The 26342-nt window shown below is 39.9% G+C and overlaps 2 protein-coding genes across 2 annotated transcripts; one reads left to right on the top strand and one right to left on the bottom strand.

Moving 5' to 3' along the window:
- Positions 1 to 3: 3 nt before the first annotated feature.
- dnaja1 (DnaJ heat shock protein family (Hsp40) member A1) lies at positions 4 to 13084 on the top strand. The gene is made up of 9 exons (XM_038713351.1): positions 4 to 113; positions 1624 to 1775; positions 7435 to 7624; positions 8260 to 8364; positions 8595 to 8822; positions 8925 to 9039; positions 9407 to 9522; positions 10877 to 10977; positions 11269 to 13084. Exons 2-9 carry the CDS (start codon positions 1644 to 1646, stop codon positions 11500 to 11502), a joined length of 1221 nt encoding a protein of 406 aa, XP_038569279.1. The 5' UTR covers positions 4 to 113; positions 1624 to 1643; the 3' UTR covers positions 11503 to 13084.
- Positions 13085 to 14242: 1158 nt separating this feature from the next.
- On the bottom strand, positions 14243 to 25052 carry LOC119898993 (WD40 repeat-containing protein SMU1-like). The gene is made up of 12 exons (XM_038713350.1): positions 24640 to 25052; positions 23003 to 23213; positions 22758 to 22910; positions 22554 to 22670; positions 21142 to 21264; positions 20511 to 20630; positions 19962 to 20078; positions 19605 to 19732; positions 17493 to 17619; positions 17208 to 17369; positions 16479 to 16631; positions 14243 to 16247 (listed from the first exon to the last, which is right to left on the bottom strand). The coding sequence occupies exons 1-12, from the start codon at positions 24663 to 24665 to the stop codon at positions 16149 to 16151; spliced, it is 1536 nt and encodes a 511-aa protein (XP_038569278.1). The 5' UTR covers positions 24666 to 25052; the 3' UTR covers positions 14243 to 16148.
- Between the last annotated feature and the right edge of the window lie 1290 nt (positions 25053 to 26342).

The raw sequence follows: 26342 nt of genomic DNA, 5'->3' as shown, positions 1-26342 counted from the left end.
CTGGATCAGAATTTCGCCCGTGGTGGAGGCGGGTTAGAAGATTCTGGAAGAGACTCTGTGAGCTGAGGTGTGCTCTGAACTTGTGAGCATTCAACATATTGTCTCCATACAAGGTTGGATATAACGTTAATGATTTAAATGTACATAGTCTGTTTATACCAGTGTCAAATGTTATTATTTAACGTTAGCTTTACGTTAACAACCTAGCTAGCGTGTTAGCATTAGCCAGGCTATCATTGGTTCGGCTAAGGAACGCTAGCTAATAAGGTAACAGTTAGCTTCGTTGGGCCTGATAATTATGAAACCGTGATATGTTTTCACCGTTCACAGGATAACGTTAACGGGTAGTAACATTGTTTAATAACGTAAACGTTACTCGCATCAACCAAAAACCATACACATGTGGTGGTCATATAGTTCGTAGTTGATAGCCCCAGATTTAGGGGACATTTAACAAAAGTAACAAACATGACGCGTTAAAGTAACGTTACGTTACCGAGATATTATATATTTTGTACATTATTATTTCCCACCGTTTTCCGTGAAATCGTTAGACTTCATGTCAGGCTCACGGCCCAAATAAAAAACGGATAATACAATAGTTAATGACAAACAACCATCATCCTTATCACATGAAATAATCGGCATCACAAATAACTAACATTGCTTATTTTCAAAATGGACAGAGACACCAACGTAAAAAACTGCATAATTGGTAGGATTAACTAACACAATTGATCAGTAACCATGTTCAATATAATCCTGTACTCTGTTGTACTCAGTCACACTCTCCTTGCCTCCTCCCCTCCACGTCAAAACGGTGGCAGAGAATTGAAACTGAAAACCACTGTCACTGAATATCAGTGTATAATAACTGATATGCACACATAACGTTAAATGATCAGAATGCAAAAAAATATATTAAAAAGTGTGTTAAATTCGTTCTTTATTGAAAGCTTGGATTTGTTTTAATGCCGTGTTTTATTTTTTTTAGGTCAGGTTTTGTTTTTAATGCAATTTTTTTTTCCCATGCCAAAATCTAAGACTGTCCTGGCTCCATTGGTGTACTTATAAATTGGCAACAGGGTGGAAATCTAGACATACATGTGTGCGCGTAACACATGACCCTCATTACTGCCCAATATCTGGCTGCATTTATGCTCATGACTAAACTATAAAATCTTGAAACATACAAAAACATGGTGTCATTGTACATTTCTACATAGGGCATTTGCCATACACATATACCAGGTGAACAGTATATAGGGGCATAATGTAAACCCTGAACAGTGCGATGTTCATTTAACTCAGGCCCCATCCACACTACTGCATTTTTGAATTAAAACGGACACCTTTTGCTACGTTTGCACCTGCACGTGCACGTGCATGCCCAGTGCACCTGAACGGGTCCTAGCTGTGCGTTTTCAGTCGTTTTAATGTAGACGGAGATCAACTCCAAAACACAGCGGAGACGCTGGTGTGGAGGTCATATTCGTTTTAATTCTCCGTTTGTAAACTAAAACGGGGTAGTGTGGATGGGGCCTCAATGCACTTTTTTTGTCAGGCATGGTCTTAAAAATTTTTAACGCTGATTGTGTTTTGCCTTTCTTTTACTTTTCCAAGGTTGCCCATTAGAGACAAACATGGTTAAGGAAACAGGATTCTATGACACATTGGGGGTAAAACCTAATGCTACTCCTGATGAACTGAAAAGGGCCTACCGCAAACTAGCGCTGAAATATCATCCTGACAAAAATCCTACAGAAGGAGAGAAGGTAAGTACCTATTGTTACACACAAAAACATGAACATTAGTAGCTTTAAAATGTACATACAGTTGAAATTGTTTTCTTTCAAATGGCATTGTTCTTTTATTGAAATACAGCCTAACTGATGTGCAAAATCTATCTGGATGTTACATATTACTAGATGAAATAATGTAATGGATCGTATGAAACTGGGTACGAGTAGTTTTTGTTAAAGAAGCGATGTGTAGGATTTAGTGGCATCTAACGGTGGTTGCAACCAACTGAATATTGCATGCCTCACGGTTGCCGCAAAAAACGCGAATGGCCCTGATACCAGTGTTTGTGTCTGTTCTGGGCTACCATAGAAACATAGCAGACTCCATAGAAGATGCTGTGGAAGAGAACCATAGATGTATTTTTAAAAATGAATCTCCACACAGAAATTTTGAACCCTCTTTAGGCGGTGGGAACCTCTAGGCACTTCACGATTCTATTCGGTTACGATTGAGATTACTATGATGTGATTATGAAACAATTATCGATGCATCTTTATTTTCTAAACAGGATTTCTTTTTTGTCACTGTGTGACTACTAGGTGCTTTTAAAGCAAAGTATTTGTAATGATCCAACCAAGTAGGAAGTAATGACATGCGGCTAATTAACATTACTTCCTATAAATTCAGCCAAACACTCTGTGAGCTTTCCTGTCCATCTTCCAGGCTGGAGTCTGAAGCCGAGCGGAGATGTAAGCTAGCACTAACTGCCTCCATTTTCCAGAGTCGAGGAAACAACAGACAGACTTTTATTAACAGACACACTTGGACGTACACTGTACATTTACTGCCAAACTGACAACTTCCTGGTGATCTTTTCTCTGCTACGCTCACTTTCACTGTCCTTTTCTGCCACCTGTCATGGACATGTCCTTTGAAGAATGAGGAGAGGGAGCAAGCCAAGCGATGAGTGTTACCATGCTCACACAGTGTGCACAGTGTACTAGTAGTAGTTAGTTTAGCAGCACCCGGGTGCTGCGCTTTTGCGTTCCGTCAACATTAATTCTTTTGATATTTGTGAACTGTTTCAGAATCGTCTACATCCGACTCACGATGCAAATAACTAATTTACTCAGTTTCATGCAAACAGCATTATATACTTAGTATGGCTGGGCGACCAAAAAGTCATATCCCGTTACTGTTAGGCAGAATTCTGTTACAAAATATATAACGGTATTTTATGCTAAGTGGGCTGGGGGGTTTAGCGGGCATGTTTTTACTATTTGTAGTAACTTGGCTTGTTTTATTATTTCACCCTTTTAACTATATTTCATTCTCCACCAAGTGTAACTCACTTATTGAATCCGCCTCCTTCAGTTCTCTTCACACTCACAGACCTAACATAGCCTACCTATGCTGCAAACAGGTCAGCGTGCCCCGCTTCTTTCAGTCCCTTTCTCCCTGTACATCTGTTCCGGTGACTTTTACATCAGTAGTAGGGTACGTTGTATAAAGTCGCCAGAAAAAAACAGAACGTGTCTTCGGGACTTTTCCACCCCAATTCCGTTCACAGCAGCAGCGCCGCATGTTGAGGAGGCGAGTTAACAACGTAGCTTATCAAAACAAAACCAACGTGGTAGCTAATGAATAACATCTGACAGTTGTGTTCACTGTCACTTCACCTGGTCCGCTCTTGTAAAATAGTCACTGTGTCGTGCTTTGTAACGTAATCACTCTGTTTCTCTTATAAATGCTAAAATATGTCGCCTAACCTGGCTGGACCGCCATGGTAAAGTGTAGGGATGCACCGAATGTAGCAAAAAAATGCACTTTCAGTGTTCGGCCTAATAAGTCAAAAGACCGAATAAATTTTATCGAACAATTATGTTGACATGTCGCCAATGTGAAAGCATTTTAAAGTGTCTGAGAAAGAACCAAAAATCGCCGTTTGCGGACACAGTTCTGCTCAATTGTCTCCTACCACATCCACATAACCACTGTCACTTTCTCTTTACAAAGACAAGTGTTGCAGTATGAGAGTGCTATCTGAAGTGAGGCTATGGAGTCGTCATGTTGCACAATACGAGATCCACATACAACATCATTTATCAAATTGGGTCGGGCTTGATGAATTTAGCGCGAAGATACATGTGACAACGTCCGGTTTTCAAAATAAGGTGACTATACAGTATGGAAATAAGATTAATTGGAATATATTCACAGAAAGTACAACACAAATTATATGAGTACATTAAAAATTAAAGCTGCAAGCAGCGTTGGGCAGGCCCTCGCACATGTAGCGCATCGAGGTGTGAGGCGGCCGTGTTGCAGATTCTGGAGCTCTGCCAGTGTGGCTTTGAATTTCCAGTGCGCTTCAGACGCTGAACAAACGTGTTAATCATCACTTCCTGTGTCCCCTTCATGGGGAAAACTCACCGTTTGTACAACTTTTAATCGTCAAAGGCTTTAGAGTAGACAGGGAAAACTGATTTCGGTCGGACTAATTCTCTAGGAGGAGTTTAAGTATGGAGTGTGTAAAAATCCAAAAATAACCATGAAATTCAAAATGGCCGACTTCCTGTTGTGTGCCATACTGTCAACTGCAAAGTCACGAGTTTTACAACATGGCTTCATCAATGCGTTATGGGTTTTCTGGGACAGTTTTGAAGTTGATATGTCCAACCTGCTAGGAGTAGCACATTACAGCGTAAAACGTTCCATTTCCTGTTGCCAGCAGGTGGCGCTATGACTTTGAGTGAAAACTGGCATGTCGATGTGTTCAGAGCGGGACTATTCTTATACTTACCAAATTTGGTGCAGATGTGAACATGTGTACTGAACATCTGTACATCTTCCTGTTTCATGGCGAATCACCAATTTTTGATGACACGCCACATGCAAACTTGTAATAACCGTTATACCGTTAACTTTTAATCGTCAATGGGTTTAGAGTGTCCAGCGACAATTTGAAGTTGATCGGACTAAATCCCTAGGAGGAGTTTGTTAAAGTACAAAGTGTGTAAATCGGCAAAAAATGACCATTAAATCCAAAATGGCCGACTTCCTGTTGGGTGTCAGGCATTGCTCCAAGAGGCTTTTTTGTATGTCTGGACATGTTACATGTGTCACAGAAATTTCATACAGGTGAAACGTGCTACGGAGGCTGCTTCGTTCTTGTCCAGCAGGTGGCACTATGACTGTTGGTGAATGTCGGCATGTACATGTGTTCAGGGCGGGACTGATATTAAACATGTAAAATTTGGTACAGATCTGAGCTTTTACAGTCAGGTTACAACAACTTCCTGGGTCATGGCGAAGCGTAGGACTTCGCCGCCATGCCACTGCCACGCCGTTAACCGAAAACTCACAAGTTTTACATCACGGCCTCATGGCGCTATGACTTCGAGTAAATATTGGCATGTGGATGTGTTTAGAGCAGGACTATTTTTATACTTATAAAATTTGGTGCAGATGTGATGATGTGTATTGAGTTGCAACTTCCTATTTCATGGCTAATCACCAATTTTTGATGACACGCCACGGGCAAACTGGTCGACTTGTAATAACAGTTTAATTTTTAATCATCAATGAGTTTAGAGTTTGAAATTGATCGGGGGGGGGGGGGGGGCGCTAGCGAGCAATTTTGCCACGCCCATGCTCGAAACCCATAAAATATGAAATTTCACCGCGTCTGAATTATTGCAAAGTTTGGTGACTTTTTGAGTATGTTTAAGCCCCCAAAATTGAGGTTACTTTGCAGAAAAAAAAATAATAATAATAATCCCTTAAATTTCAATAGGGACCTCACATGGTTCGTGCTCAGGCCCTAATAAATGGAAACATGAAATTTACTTTATCACCCACCATAGTCTCTCCAAATCCTGTGGGAAACACATGAGTAAAAAGCTCATTTTGACTATTTAATTTATGCAACGGTAAAAAAAAAAAAAAAAAAGGCAAAATAAATTTTAATTTTAAAATTTTTTAAAAACCTTGTTCACTATTTAGTATTCGGGAAAGTTTTTCATTATATTCACTTTTGGCTTCGGCCAAGAATTTTCATTTGGGTGCATCCCTAGTTAAGTGTGGGAAACACTGACTGAACCATTGTTTTTTGTTTTTTGTTTTTTTTACAAGCCAGGTCTTCGGCAGTGTCGACCAGCACTGTGTCCCTCTCCATGTTGTTAGAGAGTTTGTGAGTAGACTGCTGCGTGCAGACGCAGAGGGAGGGGTGGGGCTGCGCGGTGAGGGAGAGAGAGTAACAAACACTGGCAGGATGTTACGGAAACATATATTAATTAACTCAACATCAAACTATATCGGTATTAACGGTATTGTCTAATTTTATATCTCTTGAAATTATATCGGTATACCTCATTATACCGATATACCGCCCAGCCCTAATACTTAGATTTAAACTTCTTTTTTCTTGAAGGTACTCCTTCCATATTTGTTCACCTTTTTTTAACGTCTTCTTTATTAACCCCGTCTTCTCAGGGTCTCCAGTGACATGATGATGTCCTCTGATATGAGTGAATGCTGTGTTCGGGTGCTGCTGCATCTTAGTGCAGCTTTTGATACTGACTTAACGGGAACACGCCTCAGAGTCTGTAAGTGTATAAGCCGGGATTTGGCCATTAGAACTGGATACAGTGACGCCGCTCATCCTTGCTTCCAGTTTTGCCTAGTGGTCACTATTGCAACAAAAAATTTCCCTGCGGCCCAAAAAAGTTTTTTCCCCATAGGCTACCACTATAATGCCGGTTTTCCATTACCAGTACCAGCTCTGCTCGACTCGACTCGGTTTTGGCTCGCTGTCCTCCGTTTTCCATTGCAGATAGTACCCAGAGATGGTACCCCTCAATGTAGCTGGTTGTCATAGCAACGCCACCACAACTGCCGCAACATAATGTTCAATGAGACACACACGCAAACCACATACAGCTGTCTCTTGATTTAAGTTAAAACGTTTCAACATTACTCAGAATGTAAAGACAGATAAACCATATGAAGACCTTACAGCTGCCGTTGTTGCAGCGGTTGTTGTGACAGTGGGACCAGAGGGCTCTGTAAACAGGCGGCTGGCCGGCCTTTCTGCTGCTGGCCTCTGTCTGGCGCGCACGATGATGATGCAGTGAATAGTGACGATTCTCTCTGACCAATCAATAATCTACTGTGTTTTCACGTCACATTTTAGTATCACCTCAGCTCGCTTGGAACCTTGACGGAGGTGATACAAAAAAAAGTACCTAGTAGCAGGTACAGGTACAACTTTTCCACTATGGAAAACCAAAAAAAGGCAAGTAGAGTCGATGCGAGTCGAGCTGGTACCATGCAGTGGAAAAAGGCTCTAAAAGACATCTGTAAAACTGTTGACAGGACACCTCAAACTGCAAACACAACGATTCTTGTTTTTAGGTCATTATACACAAATTAAAACATAATTATGAATATTATCGTCATATTTTACAAACCCAACCCACCACCTCTATTTTTGTTGCTCTTTGGGAGATTTATCTAAATGTTCTTGTTACATTGGTAAAAGTAATATTTGAAGAGCTCAGTCATTATCAGTTCACTTATCCTTTTGCACACAGTATCAAAGAGCTAAATACATTTTAAACAGCTGGATATTAAGCAATGCCTTTTGATTCTCTTCAAAGAAGCATGTGATTTTGTTTCTTGTCTTTGTAGTTCAAGCAGATCTCACAGGCATACGAGGTGTTGTCAGATGCCAAGAAGAGAGAGCTATACGACCGTGGAGGTGAAAAAGCTATAAAGGAAGGAGGCACCGGTGGTGGTGGTGGAGGGAGCTTTGCATCGCCCATGGACATCTTTGACTTGTTTTTTGGTGGCGGCAGTCGGATGCACAGAGAGCGAAAAGGTACGGAAATGTTAGAGGAATAATCACGGAGCTGAGAGGATCCATGAAATGTGTAAAATATGAGTATTTATGAGGCAGGGTTCAACATTAAACTTTTTTGCAACTGGCCGCAGTGGGTTTGAAACTTAAGCCTCGAGCGGACGCGGACGGCTACCGACCACGCGGACTACTTCTGTTTATACTACTTTCTGCAGTCAGCTTGGCGGACATGTTCCACACATGCGCAGTAATAGGTTGGTGCCCTGCTAGTGCTAGTCTGCGGACAGGTCTGCGCGGTCACAAAAATCTCGGGAGGCTCGCAGACGTCTGCACAGTCCCTACCCTCTGACGATTTTTTGTTGTGAAAAGTATAATCCTTGCCTTACTGGCCCAAAGACAATTTTAACTGGCCCTCCTCCCAAAAGTTATTTATCAGTGTTACAGCAAAACCAAAAACTTATAAGTTATGATATACTGTTAACATGTTATGTTATTAAATACATCCTGGATATATAAAAACTAAACTAAAATGTAATCACAGTTTAGGCTTGTTTATTTAAGCATGTTTAGTATGTAACATGAAAGGAAACGGTTATTAAACACAACCTTATTCTGAGAAACTGTGTTGCTAATATATGTGATTTGTCTTGCCCCAGGAAAAAACATTGTTCATCAGATTTCAGTGACGCTGGAAGATCTTTATAATGGAGCTACAAGAAAACTTGCTCTCCAGAAGAATACTATTTGTGAGAGATGTGAAGGTACGTCTTTTGCTAATGCAAGTTACGTTCTACATGCTGTTGTTTTTCAGCACACGCAGGTCCAAGCAGGCAGTAAAAAGGCTCTTTGTCTAAAAACAATACAGTCTTGTAAAAGTGATCCAGTCTTTGCTCACCACAGTTTATATCCTGTAAAAAGCCAAACCTAAAACAAAAATAGCCTTCATTTTGTTAACCAGTGTGCTGACCCAGAAAATAATTGTACTTGGCAGGTCGTGGGAGTCGAAAAGGAGCTGCACAGATGTGCATGACCTGCCATGGCACAGGCATGCAAGTCCGCATGCATCAACTAATACCAGGTATGGTCCAGCAAGTGTCCACAGTATGCCACAGCTGTCAGGGCCAAGGACAGAGAATCAGCCACAAGGACCGCTGCAAAGCATGTGGGGGTCGAAAGATCCTGCGCCAGAAGAAGATCTTGGAGGTCCACATTGACAAAGGTGAGTGAAGGGAGAGTTTATTTAAATGCACCTGTTAGATTGAAGATCAAACGAGAAAACCAAATATTGTAAGTTCATCACTTTGTCACTTAACTGCCACAGGAATGAGAGATGGCCAGAAGATCGTTTTCCATGGAGAGGGAGACCAGGAGCCAGGAATTGAGCCAGGCGATATAATCATTGTCTTGGACCAGCGAGAACATCCACATTTCACCAGGTAATATATTCTCTGTTATCAAGTCCCTTGTTTCTGATGTAATCTGTGCTGGCAGATGTAGTTATGATGCAATTATTTTCTAATAAAATGAGAGCAATGTGTATAGGAGAAATATACACAGTATGTACCGGGAATATATTGAACAGTTCTGTTCACCAGAGGTCAAAGTCCCATTTTACTTAATAAAACTTGAAGAATTACATATTTATTAAATCTACACTTATTAGTAGTTGGCATGCTAACCTGCGCTACATAGCAGCGCTACATAGCAGCACACTTTACATTTTTAAAACATCCAGTCCACCCAGTAAAATCATATCTGCTTTTGTTTTGGATTTTTTTTCTTCCATCTTGTTTTGCTGTTCAGGAGAGGAGAGGACCTGGTCATGTCGATGCAGTTACAGCTGGTTGAGGCTTTGTGTGGTTTCAAGAAGCCAGTTCAGACACTGGACAACAGAACAATCCTCATCACCTCACATCCAGGTAAACAAATTCATTAAATCTGCAGCAATCCTTTTAAATTCAGACGTTCAGTTGGCAGTCAGACTTAATATCTTACTGTGATTATTATATGATATGTATCGAATCACTAAGATGAGGGAAAGCAAAAATTGTTTTATAATTAGGTCGACTGAAATTAGTTTTTCAGTGACAGGTGATATTTAGAGAGCAGAGCAGGTAAAGACATGTCATGGATAATTCCATTATATTCCATAATGAGTAAAATCTTGGTTATTTTAGCCAGTAACATGTTAGTTTAGATGGAATTTGTATTAGTGGTTAAAACAGAAAAACACATTGGATAATCCTGTAGATTTCAGAATGTGCACTATTCTCTACAGTATAACAATATATATTTAATGCTAGCCACTAGTGGCTTTAGATAAGATTTGTCATTTTGGATGGGAGAAACGTGTTACATTTAGCAAAGTTGATGGTGACTAAAGAAAATTAGGCTAACATTTACAGCAGGATGTGTAAGAGTTGCAGTACAGGGCTGGAAACCCACTTTTCAGATGTGCCTGCAGAGAGGTTTTTTTTTTTTATTGGCCTTGTGAATGCAGGCATAATAATAATAAGACTAGAATAAGAATAAGAGATTCCATCACTATTTTTAATTGAGTGATTTTCATATTAGTTAAAAGGGCTGGTTAACCTAACAGACATCAGTTGTTTAATCTGCATTTTAGCGCTCGAGCCCCGACCCAACGTTCTTGCTCTTCTGTGTTGTACAATGCGTTTGTGGAGAGGTGATTGATTTCACAAGTGTTTCGGGACTGCACACTCTACATTGCACTTCACTGTATTGTTGCTCCACTGATAAAATGTCTGAATTAAGCTGCTTAATGTTAATGGCCTTTTAAATCGGTCAATCTGATACGTTTGTAAACTTCTGCATCAGATCTGAGCCACTGGTGGGGTCTGGTGCTTTACGAAAGAGTGCATCCAGTGTCTATTTTTCCCCCCCCGAAACGGTTACAAAACTATTTGCTGAAATGATATATAACAAAATGGGTAGAAGAACAATATTTATAATAAATAAATATGTATTTGTACTACACTTTTTTTGTTACCAAAAACATTTTTTATATTTATTTTAAGGTACTTATCTTTCCCTCTACTGTAAAGCCCCCAAAATAGATTAATTTCTTACTCAGTCCATTTACCTAAACTGAGAATAAATAAATGATGACCCGAGTCCCTCTGCTTTTATTAGGCATTGGCAAGATTTTTTAAAATGAAAAAAGAATGTAGTTTAATAAAGTTTTCTGTTGTCAGATTTTCATGGCTATGCTGGCCTGTGTTTTTTTTTGTTTTTTTGTGTTTTTTATCACAGGGGAATTGATCAAGCCTGGAGACACGAAGTGCGTCTTGAATGAAGGGATGCCCATGCATCGCAGGCCGTTTGAGAAGGGACGTCTTATTATTCACTTCTCGGTAAGGAGCCTTTTCATTACCCAATTGTTTAAATCTATTTTCTAATCTATCTAAATCTATTTTTTAGAAAATAAATCTACAGCAGTCTCACACACACAAACATGCACAAAATGCTCATCTCCTGTCCTGTAATAATAAACCACACACTTGCCACACCTATACTATATCATAGCAACCCTCACCTTGCACTCAAGCCTTATGGTCTGAGTCTTTGTAATGTAAAGCTTGGGTCACTGTACAGAACTGTGAACATGGTTGCTGTAATCGAGTTGTTTACGGTTGTTTCTTCAGGTGGTGTTCCCACAAGCCAACTTTCTCCCCAAGGACAAGCTGAAGGAGCTGGAGCACTACCTCCCAGAAAAGAGAGACGCAGAGCAGCCAGACAGTATGGACGATGACCTCTACATCTACGCCGACCTGGAGGACTGTGACTTGGAGAACAGAAAAAGACACAGCCATCAGTACCACTACATGGATGAAGACGACTACGCTAGCACTGGAGGTGTGCAGTGCCAGACGTCTTAAATAACAACTGGCCCCGTCTTATTCCAGAAGCCTATTCCCTCATCTCTAAAGCAAAGCACCTTTCTGGAATTTTGTGCACTTTTTATTTAATTACTTTTCTTAAAATCGTAACCGTTTTCTTTCAAGCCAAATCATAATACTGTGTCCCAACAACCTCCCGATTTAGTGTAATACTTTTTGGACAGAGTAGAGTACCTTCAAATTTCAGGACTAAACTTGGATGTGGGTGAATGGGATTTCTCGTCATCTCTGGGACTTTATTTCAAATATTCATTTATTTTTCCAATCGCACTGTGATTAGAGGCACGAGGGCTGTTATTACATAGGTTTCAGGAGAAAGAAAAACTTCTTTGTCTAAACAAAGACTGCCTGCTTTTTATGCAGTTACACTAAAACTGATGCCAATATTAATATGAAAATAATCTTCTTTTTTGTTTTTTTTAAGTGTTACTAAATCAGATGTTGTGAACCACTTGTTGATTACTTGTTAAGTCTGTTGCGTGTGAAGACCCAATCTTCAGATGGTGGTGGAGAGGGATATGCACCCAGACTCGATTGAAAACATTTATGCTGTTTTACCCTTTCAAGGGCTATTTTTCTAGACATTTCTAAACAATCTTGAAAAGATGACTCAAGTTGGGAGTAAAGGTGATAATGACTCAGACTTGGCGGTATGTAGGTTCAAGCCACTAAATTATAGATTACTCAAGCTAATTTAGTTTAATATTTTTTGAGCTGCAATCAGTCGTCTGTGGTGATGCCCACACATTTGTTTTTGTTTTGGAAACCTTGTGTGGTATGTGGAACATCCCATGTGTACAAGTTTGATATGAGCCAATATGTCTCCCGTTAATGGCAGGGTAGGTATTCAAAAAACAAAAGGTCAAAGACGAATAAGAAGTCACTTTGTTTTAACACATTCTTTTTAACAGTGCAGGGAAGGTTTCAGATTTCATGTTCCAGATTTGATGTGCGTTGTTGGGGTTTTACTTGGATAAGTTATCAAGATACCTTTATTTCAGTTATGTGATTTTAAAAAATCATTTGAAGATAAAGTCCGTTATTTCTATGGTCATAAGGCCTAAATCTGGAATTTAAATTGCAAGTTTTAATCAAAGTAGCAAGATAAACTCGTTTATGTTTTTTTGCTAATGTTGGCCCACACGCTATAAAATGTATTTTTTTGTTGTTTTTTTTGTATTTCTAGTCCTAATTGTAAATGCCAAATGGGTTGGTGGGAGGTTATGGAGGGCACATCTGATACCTCATTGTTGTGTCTGCCTGTTTGAAAGCCTTATCATAACTTAACTTGAAGCTACTTTTTAATGCAGGTTTTCTTTTTTTCTTTTTTGCCTTGGATATTGTAACTATTCTCACCAGAAGGGAGAATCTTTTTTCAATTGTTTCACATTTGTTCTTGAAGCAGATGCAAATTTTATGAGTACTCACAATGTCAGGGGAACTCAACTCAAGTTAAACTCAAATAAGTGTTGTCAAGTTGTTAATTTGACTGTATGTGTTAGGACCAATGATCTTGTTTATGCTCATGTTTTCTAAATAAATGCAGTGTGACAGTCTCAAATTTTTTGCATTACTATGTGTGAGTAATATTTACAGGTGCATCACAGGAATTTAGAATATTGTGGAAAAAGTTCATTTTTCTCTGTAATTTAATTCAAAACATGAAACTTTCATATTTTTAGATTCATTACATATAAAGTGGAATATTTCAGGCCCTCTGTGTTGAAATCTTGATGGTTATGGCAATAAGCTCATTGAAATCAAAAATTCATATCTCAAAATATTAAATAAAGAATTTATAGTACAGAAGTGTTGACCTGAGAAGAGCTCTCCTCTCTGGTTCAGTCCACACAACTTCTGACTTCTGACATGACAGAAGGAGGGTTAGCCACAGAAGGTCATTGCTAAAAGACTGGCTGCTGGCAGAACGCTGTATGAAAGCATATTCATGGAAAGTTGACTGGAAGGTTGAAGTATGGTAGGAAAAGGTGCACAAGCAACAGGGATGGATGACCGCAGCCTTTAGACGATTGTCAATCAAAGCCGTTTCGCAAAGAGTGGACTGACGTTGGAGTCAGTGCATCAAGAGCCACCACCTCCAAGTTGCTTGAAGTCCAGTGTGAAGTTTCCACAGTCAGTGAGGATTTGGTGTGCCATGTCATCTGCTGGTGTTGGTCCACTGTGTTTTATCAAGTCCAGAGTCAATGCAGCCGTCTACCAGGAGATTTCAGAGCACTTCATGCTTCCATCTGCTGACAAGCTTTACAAAGATGCTGATTTCCTTTTCCAGCAGGACTTGGCACCTGCCCAAAGTGCCAAAACCACTAGTAACTGGTTTGCAGAACATGGTATTATGTGTTTGCTTAGACAGCCAACTCGCCTGACCTTAACCCCATGGAGATCAAGAGGAAGATGAGAGACACCAGACTCAACAACACAGATGAGCTGAAGGCCGCTATCAAAGCAACCCGGGCTTCCATAACACCTCTGCAGTGCTGCAGGCTGATTACCTCCATGCCACACCGCATTGATGCAGTGCTTTGTGGAAAAAGAGCCCCCCGACCAAGTACTGAGAGCATAAATTAACCTCTTTCAGAATTTTTCAACTTTTCAGAAAGTCAGCATTTCACGCTTTTTTCAATCCAGCTTTTTGGAACTGCAACAACTGAAAAATGTAATTTGTCATGAAGGGAAGAAACACTGCAACTGTAAAGGTTTTTATATTTTTATTGATAATCATTTTTGACATGACTGCCAGTTTTATATACAACATAATGAATATACAAAATACAGTGTAATGATTAAACATTATTTTGCAGCAGTGACATATGGATGATAGTTTACAGACAGATGCTAAATGGTACCAGATAGTGCTGTGTGAATAAATACTGGTCGAGGCAGTAGCTGTGTTTCTTGCAGGCATACACGTCCTACTGATGCACAGGAACACCGATTACAGTATATGCAGCAAACCGACAATAATGTGACTACGTTAAATACATTTATTATATACACACAGGATACAGAAGGTGTCACTGGAGTTCCACTGAGGTTTATCTTTAGTCATCATGCATATTTTTAAGGAGTATTGAATCGATTGATCGGCCACATTTAGACAGTGTACTGAGGTAGCATGCAGGACAAAACAGAATCAGTCATTGAATCAAAGTTACAAAAGTATCATTATAAACCAAAGCTAACAAATCACATACCTGATATTGTTTGTTTATGCCCAAACAAGAGGCAGTTTTTATTATAAATCTTTTCACGACAGTTCACTATCATGCATTTTCATGTCTAATAACGACAGAAGAGATGAAAATGGGGATTGAAACTGCACTGGTAAAGTTGGATCCACAAGGAAGTGTGTGTACAGTATGGAGGACCTAGACAGTGCTGTTAAAATTCATCAAGCAAAGACCTTTGAAAGACAAATTAATCAATCAATCAATAAATCAAATACAAAAATAGTTTCTGTTGTGTAGCCAAAGCCTGATATAGCTTATTACTCTATGCCATACACCTCCATTATTGTCAAAATACTATTAAAAACACGTCAATGTGCCACAGCGTTCCCCAGGGTGACATGTTCCATTATTTCCATGAACATGAGTACTGTAGTTAATTTAGCCAATCCCCCGCACCGTCCTACTGCTGTAAATATTCACTAAAGCACCGAATGTGTATTAATCCACAGCTGAAACTAGTCAACAAATGCATTATTACTCTTGTTTGATTAACATTTGCTACAAACTGAAGTGCCCAGCTGTTTTTAGAAAATTATTAAGCATTTAAAAAAAAAAGAAAAAGAAACTATATATTTGTTACCCACTTTTAAAGATATACATCTTCAGTATAATCAAGTATAGTTGGTTGTGGTCTTATATAATATAGAATATTGATGGCCTGTTCCTTTAATTTTTAAGAGAGATTGAAAGGATTATTTTATTTCATTTTGATTTACCAAGTTGCCTCCTCTTTACTTTTTTTTTTTAACATTTTATTTTATTTGTCAACTGGATTATTTTGCCACTTTCCCAATGTGTACACTATGCACAGTCTTTCTAATCCACCATCAGACGTAACAGACACTTGCATTGGCTATCACCTGAACTTGTGGACATTGAAAATAAACAATTCATTGCAGAAGTTCCAAGTATATGCTTGACTTTGGAAACAGCAGTTCAGGAAACATTGCCACCACAGGCTCCATTTAGTAGCTGTTATGGTGCTTTCAGTCAAGTCACATGATGCTCATCAGCAAATGGAGTTTGCCCATTTGCCACGGAGCTGACTGTTTTCTAAACTGCTGTTTCCGAGGAAAAGAAATTCATTTGGAACCTCAGCTTTTAAGCCACCATTTACAAGAAGTGCTCAGGAGAGTTTAGCATCTACAATTCCATGACAACTGGAAATCTGCTGATGAAGATCATGTGACATGACCTAAAGCTCCAGAACAGCTACTGAATAGACTTAGTGGTGAGATTGTTCTCTCAATCAGTGAACTGGTTTATAATTTACTGATGGAAGAATGTATCCATTTGTAAAGTATAGAAATGAATGAATCACTTTATGACCAAGTGTAAGGCTCTCTGGGTCCTCCATATCACAATGCAGGCGACAGTTTAAGGTTTCCATAGCCGTAGGAGGCCATCCTCGCTGTATGTGGCAATCAGATTCTCATGTGGGTGGTGTGCGATGCCAATTACGTCTTTCTCGTGAACCTGTGAGCGCAGAGGAATAGAGATCACCACACACTCTCTGTTTCCCACCAGCCTTTCCTGTTTCATTGTTGGAACTCAGTAGGATTGCTACACAGCAGCAGCGACAAAGTCAGAGTATAAAATGAGATAAGGAAGAGCTAGGTAAAAAAAACATTGGCAGCCGCTGAGCGTGGTTGAGCTGCCTCCTCTAACAGACTGTGATAATGACTGAATATTAGCAGCAGAGCTTACGGTAAGCGTTTTCTGCAGCCTTCCCGTCGTGTAGTTGAAGCAGTACAGCACTAAGTCCTCTCCCACACAGTAAATCCACTCCCCGCGGGGTGACAGGGTGCAACACACAAAGTTGGCTCCATCCTTTCTATCCGAGCTGAAGGTCTTCACAGTCTGAGGAGGAAGAGAAGAAGACATTTAGCTTCTACTAAGATCAGTATCGTGTGGGTATTATAGCACAACTAGAGTTGGTGTAATTAACAATGTGAGTTGTTCATGGGAGTTTTCAAAGCGTCATGAGTCATTTGGTCCATCACTTTGGTCCAGACTGAAATATCTCAAAAGCTGTTGGATGGATTGCCATGAGAGCTGGTACAGAGATCCATGTTCCTCTCAGGATGAACAGTAACCACTTTGATGATCCCATAACCTTCCCATCCGCCTCAGCAGCACTTTGTGTTTAATGCTAATTAGTAAAAGTTAGCCTGCTAAAACACACTGAACTAAGACGGTGAACATTATACCTGCAAAACATAAGCATGTTAGCATTGTTGTTGTGAGCATGTTGACATTAGCATTTAGCTGCAAGCGTCACACTGTGCCAAAGCCTCACAGAGCCACTAGCATTGTTGGTGACTCAATGAATATGAATAATATATAATGAATGTGACAGACTTCTAGTGTGGTAACTACAGTCAATCCTGATATGAAAGTGCCTCGTGTATGGATTATATGTAAGAGAGAGCTCACCTGACCGTGCATGTTCATGATGACCACCGTGTTGGATTGGTTGCAAATCACAAAGTGCTCTGGATTTTGGGGCAGAGGAATGACGTTGTTGACGGGGAGCTCTGATGTCCGAGACAGAGATTTGAAAGTGTGGATGCATTCGCCCGATTTTGCATTCCAAATCTAAAATATGCACATGAATCCCAGGGTTGGGAAATGACATTATGTTACAGTACTTTCCCAGCTACATAATAATCCTGATGCAGCACAGACATGAATTATAGTCAAATTATTTTCTCATTGTACCTTAACTGTGCCATCAGATGAGGCACTGATGATGTGAAATCCATCTTGAGTGAAAGATGCATCATTTACAAACGATGAATGGCCATTTAACTCCTTTAGTGTCTTGCCTGACCTCAGTTCATGGATTCTGAAAATGATATTGTTGAGAAATTGACAAACATAAAAGCTGTTATAACATACTAAATCCAATAAACAGCAGCTCTGACTCATGAATAAATCCATGTTTATTCAACTCAAGACGGCATTTTTCTTGAGAGCAGACAAAACGTGTTGCTGCGAAGCCGATGTGTTATTTTTAGCTCCTGTGGACTGACTGAGTGCGGATTAGTCAAACCATGACAAAACGGCTAATGCTCACTGATTCACTCCGTCTCTGGGAGGATGATTTAGCAAATGTAAACAATTCAGACTCCCAGCGCATGGATTTGCAAAGGGAGGAACACGTTGCAGCTTTGAGCCTGAGCACATGGTCTCTCAGCTACACCCACACAGCACATGTGCTTCCAACACAGCAGAGAGGCTCAGTTCACACCCCCGGGAGTCAGAAATAGATGTTCAGCTCCTCAAAAAGGGGATTCACTGTGTGTGTCTGTGTGTGTGACTATGAGAGAAGAAGTGAAAGGCAGACATCCTTGCCCCAGCATATTTACATTCAGGTGCATGACTCATGCGAGCACCATATGACATCAAGCATAAACTGCTGACGTCTGATATCTGCATGAAATTATGGAGATTTTTCGAAGGTTTAAAAAGCTATTCCGTTCACTTCAGATTAACTAATGGTTAATTGGACAAAGAAGAAAAAGTAGAAAAAATTGATTAACAGATTCTTCAATAAATAACAGAATTTGTAGAGTTATCAATTTGATAATACAGCTCATAATGGTCCCTTTTCTACTAAAACTACACTAATTTTAACTGATAGTTTTTTTTATTATGAGCCTCTACCACATGGTTGATATGTCCATTTACAGCAAAACAAATAAAAAACATATAAAATAATCATTTTAATTTGAAAAACTTTCCCAAGAATTACACCAAAAACAAAAATTCTACAAATATAAAATGAAATTCCACCACATGTATTATACTGATAAGCGTTTATAACTAGATGGCACTATTCGGTTTTTGTTAAAATATTGGTTGAGCATGTTTTTATAGTCAGACTTTTTGGGTGGTATATATTTACATTGTTCTGTTCAGCAAACCTTCTGAAAATAGGCTACATGACTACTCTGCTGCTAACTTCTTGGAAGAAAGACACCTGATTAGGTCTTGTTCTGAATACCACACTGCACCATGGGGTTTTTTGGACTTAGATGCTCATTCAGTTTAGGTGCAAATTAATTCTAATATAATATCACATCTCATAATGCACTCTACCAAACTGTTGAGAAAACCGAAAAAGGGTGAGAAAGAGAAAGAAACGGCCAAATTTATCAATTAACTATACAGTTTTGGGGAGGAAATTAAAATCTGCATTTTCTTTTGCCAAATCTTTTCCCATCTACTTTTCTACTTTCACATATTATTCATATGGTCTGGTGTAGAAACATTGTGCTAATCCACTGTGGGATGTAAAAAGAGCTCACTGCTTTCAAGGTGAACTCATATTCATGTGTGCGCCTTTAAAACTTTTGTGAATCATGTCTGAGGTCAGTGAGAGCTCTCACTTCCTCCCACACCGGACAAGCAAAGTTTTGCCACAACAAAGCTCCCACCATGTTTTGTTTTTGTCTTTCAAAATTATTGGTACATTGTTTGTGAATTCAGGTATTTACTTTACTTTTAAACACTAACATTTAATTTACTGTATTATGTATTGATTCAGTTTTGCCCTCCGCCCCCCATCTATTTAATATGAAACATTTATCTATATATTGACTTATTCTTATTCAAGACTTCCTGTAATCTCACTGTTTATTGTCCAATTCATTGTAACATCATTTGCAAGTCTCAAAGTCCTCCACACAGAATGTATATGTTTGCACAACGTGTTTAGGTAAAGTTAACTCATGAGTACTGTAATTACAGTACTATGCATATCAGAAAATGTCAAGTATCTACAGGGTGTTCACTTTGCACAGACATCATGTTAGCATTACATCCCACCTGATGGTCTGGTTAAAGGAGGCACTCAGGATCTGGTTGCTGTCTTTGGAGAAGCTCAGACAGGTCACACCTTTGTTGTGGGCATGCTCAAACCTGCGCAGGCACAAGCCACTCTGTATCTTCCACACCTTCCGCAACAACACACACACACACACACACACACACATACATACAGTGTAGGAGAGAAGATGCAATGAGACTACTCAGCTGAAAACACTACATAATTGTATCTATATTATTGACATTGTTGTGCCCTCATTTCCATTTCCATACAACAATAAGAAGACTTAACATTAAATTGTTGTAAGTAAATAAAATTAACTGACAGTATCGGAAGATACTTTTATAAGAGCCAACCTTTATTTTGCCATTCTGAGCTCCAGTTGCCAGTAGATCTGTGTCTTGACTGAAGCACATACACAGCACAGCATCATCCATCATCATGAAGCTATCTTGGGCCTGATACTTTAAATCCTAATTCATCCATGCAAACACACGCACACGCACACACACACACACACACACACACACACACACACACACACACACACAACCGTATAGAACAGAGAAACAAGGAAATATATATTACATATATACATTATAATATATACATGTTGTAATATTCTTACACATTTTTTAAATGTCCTGTTATTTAAACAGGTAACAGTCTTGTTAAGATTCAAATCTATTTTCGTCATAGAGGGCAGCATTAAGTCATTGTTAAAACAAAACATACAAACTATATTAATAGATTAAGACAACATGCTCCAAAATAGTATAGACATTATCCAATTAAAATGTATAAACAGGAATTAGTTTCCAAAACCAACTTAAATAAAGTAAACACAATAAATTGGAATAAGAAGTCTCAGTATAGTAAAGTGTCATAATATTAAACATATTTACCTTACTTATTTTTCCTGTGTTGTAGTTCCAGACCTCAATGAACCCGTCCACCGATCCAGTGATTAAGTACTTGCCATCGGGAGAGAAGCGGGCACACTCCACATGCGACCGCCGTCCAAACTGCAGGTTCAAACGACACACAGAAACACCTCATTAACATTCCTTTATCTTCTAAGGAAAACACGCTCGCTTGTTTGATTTACTGCCTGTGATCCAGGTGCACTGAGAAATAAATAAACACAAATTAATAACAGGCAACCCCAGGGAGGTATTAAGTTTTCCCACCATGCTGCAGTCTAAAGTTGTGTGGGCTGACCATTATTACTCAAAACCCTGGGCAGAGGAAAAGCAAGGACAAACAATTCAGCTATCTCCATCTGGATGCAAGTGATGAAAGCACAGCCAGAGACTAAGACAAGTGCCTTCAGGTGAGTAAAGTAATTAGTTTTGTGTGTGTGTGTGTGTGTGTGTGTGTGTGTGTGTGTGTGTGTGTGTGTGTGTGTGTGTGTGTGTGTGTGCGTGCGCGCATGTGCATGAGATTATGGGGACTCACTTTATTTTGGAGACAAAAATGCAAGTTACCATAATGTAAATCATTAAATTTTAGGGTGAACACTTAGTCGTGGTTTACCTTGATGTGACGGTACAGCTGCGTTGGAAAGCTCTCTTTCTCCACATGTCTTTCTTTGTTGCCAGACGTTTCAATGGCCATTTCGGGGGAGAGATGACCCGGCGACTGCTCTAGTCTCATAGACTGTGTGGAACAGGGATGGGGAACAGTCAGCAGAAAACATAAAGTAGTTTTTGCCATTTAACTTCTTCATTGTCACGATCTCAACAAAATCAAGTGTTGGAATACTAAAAAATGCTAACTTGAAGATTCAAAGTAGTTGATTTTTTAAATAAAGTGTTGTTTATCCCATAATGTAATGCAAGGGGGAAAAGAAGCTTGAAAACTGCACAATTAAATTGTGAATAACAGATGCTGCGCTCTCAAAACAAAGAAATAAAGTCAAAACCTTGGGAAAAATCGCTTCTTGATAAGTTTTCAAATTTCAAGCTGTTTGAATGGCAGCTTTATAATTTAGTACAACAATATGTTGTATAATACAGCCTACATACTATCAACTTTGTTAGATAATTTATACTCGTTAGTATTAGTATATTGCATTGGCACAGGCTGTATAACAAATGCAAGAACCTTCCCCTGGGAAAAAGGTACTGCTCTCTCTGTTTAAATACCAAAGATAGCAAAGAAACAGTGGGATGTATTAATCGACCTATTGAACAAATAATTATATATAAAAAACAAATTAAATTGATGGTTTGGGACTTATTCAATGACTGCATTTCTTTTATGTACTGAAATCATTAAAGCACATGAAAATTTGTTTTCAAATCTTAAGTACTTCTCATTAAATATTTAACATTAAATATTCATGCCTAAATGAGCAAAAATCAAAGTTATGGTTCAGAGATAGACAAAATCCGTAGTTATTATTTATTAAGAGTTCAGCAGCTCAGCTAATCTTCTTCATCAGGACTGTGTGGGTGCAGTTTGATCTGAATTGATTAACATTAATCCAGTTTCCGTGAAAATTTAGTGCAGATTTTATCTGAAATTCCAGCTAAAACAGGTGGATGAAAAACACACTTACTTGTGATCTGGCAACATGAGCAAACGGCCCTACAACTGTCTGATGCTGCTAAACTCTGATTGATACCCAGAGGTTTATCACATCACCTTTATCTGGCCCTGCCCACTTCAAACCAGTGAGAAGAGTTCAGGCAAGGTATAAAAAAAAAAAGAAAAGAAAAGGAAACTCTTTCCTGTGATTTTACCAAAACTGTAATAACAAGAAAATGTGTGTTCATGTAGGACACCATCACTAAGAACCTTTAATAAAGTTGGGCACACCGTGTGTACAGTAGTGAAAGGAGAGAAAGAGAGAAGATAGTTTGGGATGCTGTGGACATTGATTTAATGGCGTCCCTCATATAATTAGAGTGAGTATTGAGAGAGATATTGATCGGTATACTCACGCCAACTTGTTCCAGGAGCCCCATGAGGCGAGAGGGGGGCACCACGCTGACCTCCCTCACCAACGCCTCAGCTATTGCCCTGCGCCGCTTCTCCTTGCTGCTGCCCTTCGGGTACGCCTGAAGCAAGAGTACGTTAGCGTACGTTATTTTATAAAGTGCTTAGTGATGGAGTTGTGTAAAAGTAGAAACCTTTATTTGTCTTACCTCTCGGGGGTCAAAGTAGGAGCATGTTAGCAGGTTCTCCAAATGGATGTACCTCTCTAGCTGCGTCTGCTTTAACATGATCATGGGGTCAGTTTGTCTGAGGAGAGAGCGAGCCGCTCCCACCTCTCGCATTTCAATGAGCTCCATTACAACCTGTTAAACGAGATCAGCGTTCATCAGATGCTGCTAATTTAAAAAAAGAAATCAAGGCAAGAAGAGTATAAGCTCATCAGTGCAAAGCTCACCTGCTCATAAAGGTCAATAAGTGTGTTATCAGGCAACTTGAGGGACTCGATAGCCAGCAGGACGTTGTCCCAGTGGCCGCTCTTTATATCTGCTATGAAACTGTCGATGCTTTCCACCGTGTTGAGTGAGACGGTGGTTTCCTCCTGCAAGGTGGTCAGCGTTCGGTAGAGGTTGTTCTCCTTGAGGTACTGCATTATCAGGCGGATCACGCTAGACAAGAAAGGTTAATGTTACAACCCCATGCTGACTGAAAGTCCTACCTACAAATGCGTGTAGGCCCACAGAGTAACAAGTAAAAATGTGAAGTCATTCAAGCATTGACATTGTTTCTATGAGAGTTAAATTACCAGCTGCAGTCTGTGCTCAGGATTTGGTCATACACACCACCACCAATACCATTTCTCCGTAGGAGAGATTCTGTGTTGTCACATGATGGTTTTTTTTTGGTGTATCTTGATCTTTGCAAATTTCAGCGTTTATCACTTCAATCACAGTCTAATGATTGTGAGTTATCCACTGGACACTGAAACACTGTTTTATTTTCACACATGTGATGCCATTGTTTGGCACAACTGTCAAAAGAACCGATTATATGCAACATAATCATCATGACAAGAGCAGGGATCCTGCTTCATGTGGATTTTGGCCCACTTCAGAGCCATTTGCCGGGCATTTTAACACTCCATCTCCCCCTCTGCTGTCACTCCATCAGCATTACCCTGCAGGACGTTTTAAAGTCTTTCACGTGCACATGTACATGTGCAGAGAGATGAGTAAACCAGCCACCAGCACAAGACCAGTTTCAATTTGGCAACAATGTGTGCTCCCCTCCCACCTTTTCCCCACAGGAAGATTAAATAACTAACCAATAAAAACTGCAAACCCACATCCTTGCAATGCGTGGAGAGCCTATTGGATCAACAGGCACATGTGGAGGAAACAGACACTATATATTTATAGTGGCTGCAAAACAGCCTGGACTCTCTCTCTCTCTGTCTCTCTCTGCAGAATCAGAAAGAACATCAGATTAACTGGTTTAAAGCGACCATTTGACCAGCCTCATTTGACCAGCCTCACATGCGAAAATGGCCGTATGTGTCGCATGCTGACCACAATAAACAGTAGCCTAATGAAAGCCTATCAGCGACTGGATGGGAGGTTCCACAACCAGTTAAACAAAATAAGCCACATGGGTGTACAAACTGTATGCAGACAATAAACACCGTCATAGAAATGTAAATTTGCAGGTGTAAACGCTATGTGTAGGTTCGTATAGTTGTTTGTTTTAAATTGAGCATGCAGGCACATGTGTCACATCCTAAGAGAGATATCACGTTTTACTGAAAGAAGGAACTTTTTGAATGACGCATCTCGTCTCAGCTAAATGAATATAAGTGAGGCCGTCAAGATGCAACTAATATTCCAACTGAATGCGTAATGTAGCCCAAAACTCAGTGTCCATAACAGACCCACGCGCCTCTGTCATATTTAAGAAACACCGATGTTTTCTTTTAGCATAGTCACACAGGTGGTCTTATCATACTGTTATAATCACCAAACTATCACTGAAAACTCATTATTTAGCAAACAAAAAATAAGAAAAGAAAGAAAGAAAAGAAAAGGAAAGCACACTTACTCTGAGGGCTCCATCTCCGCAGCCATGCTGATGTTGTCTCCTGCTGGTGCCGCACCGGACTGAAACGGCGGCGGCTCAGCTCCGGCTCGGCGCTCGCTAGAGCCACGTGAAAGTCGTCTGCCGGGGACCACCCACTACACGTGCTTCTCTTGTGTCTCGCATTTTTTTGCGGCGGGCAGCAGCCCCAAACCCTGTGACTGCAGCTGCCACACAAAGTCTTGGAGCAGCGCACCTCCTTCCCTGACGCATGCCGATACAAAGAAGAAACATTTTCTCGGCACGTTGTGTGAAGGAGCCTGCATCAGCACCACGGACAGAATCCCGTGGCTTAGAGTGTGCTCACCTTCAGGAACAATTGTGCACGAGCCAAAACATTTCTCTTATAACGTCATCTACCGGAAAATCAGCTCACTGCTCATCAATATGCAGATGTAGAGCTGTGTGCATCTTTGCCTAACCTAATCCCCGCATACAAAGTGATAACCAGCCATCAGTGTCCTTCCTGTAATCACACGTTGCGGGTATGGCGCTGTAGTGGGTTGTGAGTGTTAATCAGCTACGATTTTTGCCATTTCATTGAGAGCGTTTACTTAACCTTGCTGCCTCTGCTATTAGGCCCACACCAGTAAATAAACCTGTTGGTATAAGCAGGAGCCTCGTTAACCCATGACGGAGCATGTATCAGCCTATATTCTGCAGAACAACAGAAAAACTAAAAACTGCAAACCAAATCACACTACTACAGTAGACGCTTGCCCACATTGTGACAGATAAATACAAATAAAGACAAGTAAACCCTAGAAGATTTAAACATGAGTAAATAATATTTGACAACTAAGAAAATCTGATCAGTTAGGATGCAGCAAGTCAGGTGGAGATGGATTGGTTTGATCATTAATACATGGAACAGTCTTGCTTTAGCTTCCGGCTGGAGATGATTAGGTTTTATGCTGCTTTACTCCTGTGGCTGTTTGGTACATTAAATTGGCATTAGTTCCCTGCAGCCTTATGTTTACAGCAGTCTGGTCACTGACACTAGACCGGGCTTGTGTTCCTGGGCCTGCTGCATGTGATATTCACAGCTCTGCTCAGCTGACAGTGATGGCAGATTTATTTGACCCTTGTGTCCTATTGAGGACGTCCGCATTAAAATCAGCATTCATTGTGGATCACTTCTCAAAGGCGCAAAACAGCAGGCTGGCTCATCACTGCAGTGGTCTGCAGAAATCAGGTGCAATTTGGCGGGGAGTTTTGTTTGACGTTTCGATGTGTTTCTGAAATTCATGGCGGTTATCAAATAAGTTGCAACAGGCTTCCCAAGCTGACATCGGTTTCCGGGACACCTTCATCTTTCATTCACTAAAGCAATTACTGGTCAGAAATTATAAGTATACAAAATGCAGACTCAGATGCGTTTGTTCGTTGAAAGAACTATTTCGCTCGGTTTATCCAGCTGTGATGGCCGACTGGTTAAGGCGTTGGAATCGAAATCCAATGGGGTTTCCCTGCGCAGGTTCAAGCCTGCAGCGATGAATCGTGTGATGGCATTAATTCTGGTGAATATGCAAAGAACCGAATGAACATACAAGGACAGTAAGAAACTACAATGACAAATGTCTTCATGATAATTTTCAAATAATTAGCCTGTCCTGGAAATAACTTATTTGGTAACCTATAGGGAAAATAGTGTTCTTCTGATGCCA

This window comes from Micropterus salmoides, unplaced genomic scaffold, assembly GCF_014851395.1.
Source record: "Micropterus salmoides isolate LMB-PRFRI ecotype aquatic unplaced genomic scaffold, ASM1485139v1 Ms_hic_scaffold_12, whole genome shotgun sequence".
Classification (NCBI taxonomy): Eukaryota; Metazoa; Chordata; class Actinopteri; order Centrarchiformes; family Centrarchidae; genus Micropterus; species Micropterus salmoides.
The sequence above is the reverse complement of the archived record's forward strand: the minus strand, read 5'-3'. Positions and strand labels throughout refer to the sequence as shown.